At 48.8% G+C, this 6,056-nt stretch overlaps 1 protein-coding gene across 1 annotated transcript; it reads right to left on the minus strand.

The window, feature by feature from the left end:
- Positions 1-4,696: 4,696 nt before the first annotated feature.
- PtA15_12A13 (uncharacterized protein) lies at positions 4,697-5,617 on the minus strand (the record flags this gene model as incomplete). The annotated part of the gene is made up of 6 exons (XM_053161719.1): positions 4,697-4,714; positions 4,798-4,860; positions 4,943-5,012; positions 5,117-5,235; positions 5,325-5,491; positions 5,557-5,617. 6 exons carry the CDS (start codon positions 5,615-5,617, stop codon positions 4,697-4,699), a joined length of 498 nt encoding a protein of 165 aa, XP_053025583.1.
- Between the last annotated feature and the right edge of the window lie 439 nt (positions 5,618-6,056).

The following is a 6,056-nucleotide window of genomic DNA, read 5'->3' on the forward strand; positions in this document are numbered from 1 at the left end:
ATGCATATACCATGTGTGCTTCATCCACAACAACTAAGGCCAGCTTGGTTTGGAATTTGGGCAAGAAATAGATTTTGGTGAATGTGGTGAATGTTTGGTTGTCCAAAAGTATCTCAGGGGAGAGGTAGACAAAATTATAGGCGCCATCCCAAATGTCAAGACATGCCTTGTTTGTGAAGTTCAGTTTTGTCAGGTTGATAGCCGTGTACCCAGACACCACTTTCTTGGCCACTTGGTTGTTGCCAAGTGCATCAAGGGGATTCAAAAATACAACCACAACTGTAGTATTCCCATGTCAATCTTTAGGGAGCATGTTCAGGTACATTTCAGATATTCAGGATTTTCCAAAGCCAGTTGCAGCCAGGAGGAAGGTGTTTCTGCCTTGGAGGAGATTTGTAATGGTGTCAACCTGAAGTGGTTTTGCTTGCTGGTTGTATCTTTCTAATGCTTTTGCCTTGATCTTTTCTTTGAGATTGTCATTGCTAGTGTCCTTTATTCCAGAACTAACTTGAATTCCTGTCATTTTTTCTGAGGTTGAAAAGTGTCCTATGTAGTCGGATAATTATTTGAGAGACCAAAAAGTCCAATAGCGCCTGGACTCCATCCTCTTGTCCCAGCTCACTAGACATTTACATACAAATGTGCGTACACAACCTGGAGGGAACAAATATATTTGGTAGAAGAAGAAAATCCATGTGACCAAATGCAGATACACTTGCAAAGCTAAGAGCATCCACATCAGTTGTGTTAAAGCCCGCGCTAAGCCAAATTTAACATCAGAAACACCACACTGGTGTTGTTAAATCCCCCGGCATCGTTAAAAAACTTGGCTTTTGTTGACAAAGTTCAGCAAATATAGCAAGGGTTATCAACAATGCTATAGCTGCGCATCCCTCCTGCAGCCAGCTCTGCATTGCTCCAACTTCGCCCCAAGAAGTACATACAGCCTCTTGATGACCGGTCAGGCCGCCAGTCATCAAGAGGACTCGACGCTACATAGTCAAGCCTCTCAATGCCTGGTACAAACCAATCATTGAGTGGACTCAATCCTATTGATAACTGGTATAAACCAATCATTGAGTGGACTCAATCCTCTTGATAACTGGTATAAACCAATCATTGAGTGGACTCAATCCTCTTGATGACTGGTATAAAACAATCATTGAGAGGACTCAAGCTGTTTGATTACCAGTCTGACCAGCTGGTCATCAAGAGGACATACAACCTCTCGATGACCGGACAGACTGGTCATTGAGAGGACTCAATGATACATAGTTAAGCCTCTTGATGACTGGTATAAACCAATCATTGAGAGGACTCAAGCTGTCCAATGACTGGTCTGACCAGTCATCAAGAAGACATACAACCTCTTGATGAACAGTCTAACCAGTCATTGAGAGGACATATAGCCTCTCAATGACCAGTCAGTCCATTCATTGAGAGGACATAAAACCTCTCAATGACCATTCCAACCGGTCATTGAGAGGAATTGACACTACTCGAGCCTCTCGATGGCCGGTACAAATGATCATTGAGAGGGATCCACCCTTGTGATTAGAGATGGTCACTTTTCATCCGGGTACCCGCGTGTGTTTGGATACCCGCAGCGTTTTTAACCCATATCTCAACATCTGCATCCAACAGCGGGTACCCGCTCTCTGGGGCAGATACCCGCCCCTCAAAATGTGCTTACCGGTTGACTGCTGCATATGTCAGTCAACCGGGAGGCACTTCTCCTGGCCAACTGCTCTATATGGCTGTCAACCGGGAGGGACTTCTCTTGGTTGACTGCTGCATAATGCCGTCGTCCAGGAGGGAGCCTCCCGGTCGACTGCTTGATATGGCTGTTGACCGGGAGGGACTCCTCCCGGTTGACTGCTCAATATGACTGTTGACCGGGAGGGACTCCTCCCGGCTGGCTGCTCAATATGACTGTTGACCAGGAGGGATTCCTCCCAGTCAACTGCTCAATATGACTGTCAACCGGGAGGGATTCCTCCCGGTATGGACTCCTGTCGGGTCTGAGCCGTGGCAGTCGGTTGAGGGGATAGTGCTGAGTGCTGCCCTCGTTGGTGGTCCTGCGAGAAGTATCGGATACGGGTCGAAAGATGTGATAGCGGTTGCGGGGGGGATTTGTTGAGAAGGAACGAGGGAATGGAATACCCTCGGCGGTTTGGTAGGATGGAAAAAGCTCAGAACAGAAGGGACTCGGAGGAAAGCCGGCGAGGTCGTCGGAAACTTGGATAGTGCTCTAAAGAAATGAACTCAGGAAGCTCGGGTACTCAAACTCAGAAGTAGATGCGGGGATGGATCGACACGATCCCGGGATCAATAAGCTCAGAAAACGTGATGATATCTTGTTCCTTGTGGGGGAGACCAGAATACCATGCGGATCCTTCCTCCAAGTTTGGCTGAACTTGGACTCAGGCCGCAACATGCCGCGCGACGAGCCCTCGTGCCCGCCGCGTCCGTACAACTAAGATGAGCAGAGGAGAAAGAACAACCAAGGAGACAACCAACAACCAAGGCCAAGAGAAAACAAACAAAACAAACCAACCCTCCTCCAACTCAACCTCTCCAACGCGCGCAAGGAAGAAAACAGAAAAAAAAAAGAAAGACATATGTAAAAGAAAGGAAAATAGAGGAGTCAAAACAAAAGAAAAGGAAGAAAGAAAGAGAAAGGAAAAGGGGAAGAAAGGAGGAAAAGAGGAAGGAAAGAGAGCAGGAGCCTAAAACAAAATCTTGAGGGTGTTGCGCGCCGTGCCGTCAGGTGGTGGGGGTCTTGATGATCTTGAGGCCTTTATCCCGGTGTCTTGATCCTGTGTACGCGCCAGAACACCACACCAGTTGACTGGTGTGTATAGTTGTTGACCGGGAGGGATTCCTCCCGGTCAACTGGTATGTCTAGCTGTCAATCGTTGACTGGGAGGGACTCCTCCCGGTTGACTGCTGGATTTGGGGAAGGACTGGTCGACTGCTCAATATGACTGTTGACCGGGAGGGATTAGGGATTCCTCCCGGTTGACTGGTGTGTATAGTCGTTGACCGGGAGGGATTCCTCCCGGTCAACTGGTATGTCTAGTTGTCAATTGGGAGGGATTCCTCCCGGTTGACTGGTGTGTATAGTTATGTCTAGTTGTCAACCGGGAGAGATTTCTCCCGGTCGACTGCTCAATACATATGCCTGTTGACTGGGAAGGACTCATCCCGGTCAACTATTGTATGTTGCTGTTGACCGGGAGGGACTCCCCCCAATCAACAGCAACATAGAACAGCTTCATGGCTGCTGACCGCCGCAGCTCCCATACCCTAGGCAGAGCGGATACCCGCCGGAATACATGGGTACCCGCTGTATTTTGCCGGAATCTCAGACATCCGCATCCGCTGGCGGGTATCCGCCCACTCTGGCGGATACCCGCCAACGGATAGCGGATACCCGCAGTGGGTTTGAAGTGACCATCTCTACTTGTGATGAGTGTTTTGTACTGGTTTTTACCAGCCATCCAGTGTGATTCCCCTTGATGACCAGTTTGTACCGGTCATCGAGTAGACTCAAGCTGGCTGATTGATGACCAGTTTGTACCGGTCATCAAGGGTACATATGTACCGGTCATCAAGGGTACATATGTACCGGTCATCAAGAGTACATACAAACCTCAATGACCGGTGGTGGGTGTTGATAGCGCAGTCAGGTGAGTTTACCTTGACCAGTGTGGAGTGCCCTCCGCGTCGCAAAATTTGGCTCTTAGCAAGTGGTAATTTAGCTTAGCTTTTAGCTGAACCAATGTGGATGCCCTAATGCATGGTTTGTATTTGTTTTGCTGCCTCAACCAAGATTTCTGGACACTTTTCTCACTAGAGATCACTGGTTTTGGATTAAGAAGCCTTTTAATTTGCGCAGAGATCAAGGCTACAAAACTGTCTATTCAGTTTTCTTGCTATGTCTTTTATACATTGGGGGGAATTTTTATGTTTTTTTTTGCACAGTTTCTGCTCCTGCTGAATTTGAGGGATAGCCAGTGAGAGCATCCACATCCGTCGCTAGCCTGGGCTAAATTAGCTCGGATTACAATTGGAATAGGCTATTCCAATTGGCCATCCGCATAGGTGGGGATTAGTGGGTCCGAGCTGTCAGAGGTTATGTGTTTAGGTGCCTATGTTATGTGTTTGGCACCTAAACACACAAAGTTCTTGCTGAAAAGCATGATGAATATTCAATATGATATTAGTCCCAGGATTAGTGGGGTCTAAATTTAGACCCCACTACATAGCTCCAAACGGAGCTCCGGGTCAAGTTGATCCCCGGCTGATCCAACCCGATGCGGGTGCGGGGTTGAAGGGTTAGGGTTAGGAGCCCTAATCCGGGCTAACTTAGCGTCCGGTGCGGATGGTCTAAGCCTCTCCTCCCGAGAGCGCTCCGCGCGGGTCCCCCGGACCTCCGTTCGAGCGGCTTTGTTAAGCTAGGGTGCAACCCGAGTGGTGTATGAAGTGTAATCTACGTCGTCTCAACCCTTTGGCATCACAAATCGATGTTCATGTTGATATCTGGCCGGATCATCCTGATTGTCTCGGATGTAGGAGTGTACAAAAATCATGGCATTGCATACTTAAAAGATTATTATCACTCCAGAAGAAGCGGCATGGGCGATAAATTTCAGATGTGATGCTTTGCAGGGTAGAGATAGTACAACCAATTCTACGATCGGGGTTTCTCCTGCGGATTGATCGGATATGCGAATTAGCGCAGGCAAAAATAGGATGCGGCGGTTGAGAAATAAGCTTGTAGACTTGGCTGACCTTCTTCTCAAGCCAAAGTGCAAGCAATCCAACACCAGATACCTTGACAACTTTGAATCGCACCTGAGGGTTCAACGGCAGGTGTCAGGGGGCATAGAAGTCTTGAAGTAGCAGACAGGGGGCAAGTTGGACTGAAATGACGAACACCAGGAATATCACCCTTAGCTTTACCAGCCCGACCGAAACCAGCAATCAAAACCTCGTCGTTGTCGTCCCTATCAAAAGAAGAGCAAGAGAGGGAAATCATAAAAAGTGCATCAGTAAAAAGTGCGCGTGGTGTAGCATGTCTACCGACAATTCTCGAGCTGATTGGACTAACAAAAAGTTGAGACAACCATCGTTGGGGACGAAAGCGGTGACCTTCTTTCCGTTCTTGATCAATTGGACTCGAACACATTTTCGGATAGCTGAGTTGGGTTGTTTGGCTTCGACACCGACCTGATCATTGGCAAAGAGGGCTTGAGTGAACATCATAGAGGATTATGATTGAATGGAATGTGTGAATATGCAAATGGACGTTGTCTGACCTTCTCAAGCACAATTCCCTTGGCGTGGGAGGAACCTCCGGTGGGAGATGACCGGTAGGCGGTACCCAGAGCTCGCTTCTTGTAGGATTTATCGGCCCATCGGTTGTCTCGTCGTTGATTCCTGAGCTTGCGGGCGGCGTGAAGACCTCTTGGCTTACAGGCACCCACTGTGGTGTTTGGTTGTCAATTGTTTGATTTTTTCGTGATCATGTTGGTTCGGGTTGTAAACAACGTTTCGTCGGAGGTAGGAGATGAAAAAAGATGGATAGCAGATGATTAGCGGCCTTTTTCATTTTTGGAAGGTGAGTTTTTCTGTTTCGAGCGGGGCTGGTTTTCGGATACTCGGTCGACGTACTCTTTCGTTAGTGAGTCTTGAGGGAGGATGTACGAGCGATCGGATCGGGGTTGCTTGGCGTCTTGATGTTTGCAGCTGTGCACCCGACTGTCACCGCCCGATTGCCACCAGATTCGCGGCTGGTGCGGAGGTTAGGGCTACGCGGACTGCGCACTGGCTATCTCATCAGCCGGGTCTCGCCCTGCTGGTCCGCTGGGCCCCGGTGTACCCCCGGCCGGACTCAGCTTTGAGCATCTTCGGCGCGACCATCAGATGAGTGTCTCGGGCGAGGTTTGGACACTCTCCCATCCCGCATTTCCCTCACGGCCGCAGCATGTATGTAAGGGACTGTACCATGGCCTTAAATTTGACAAAATGGCTAGTTTTATTGTCCCCTG

The sequence above is a fragment of the Puccinia triticina genome, chromosome 12A, assembly GCF_026914185.1.
Source record: "Puccinia triticina chromosome 12A, complete sequence".
Lineage (NCBI taxonomy): Eukaryota > Fungi > Basidiomycota > Pucciniomycetes > Pucciniales > Pucciniaceae > Puccinia > Puccinia triticina.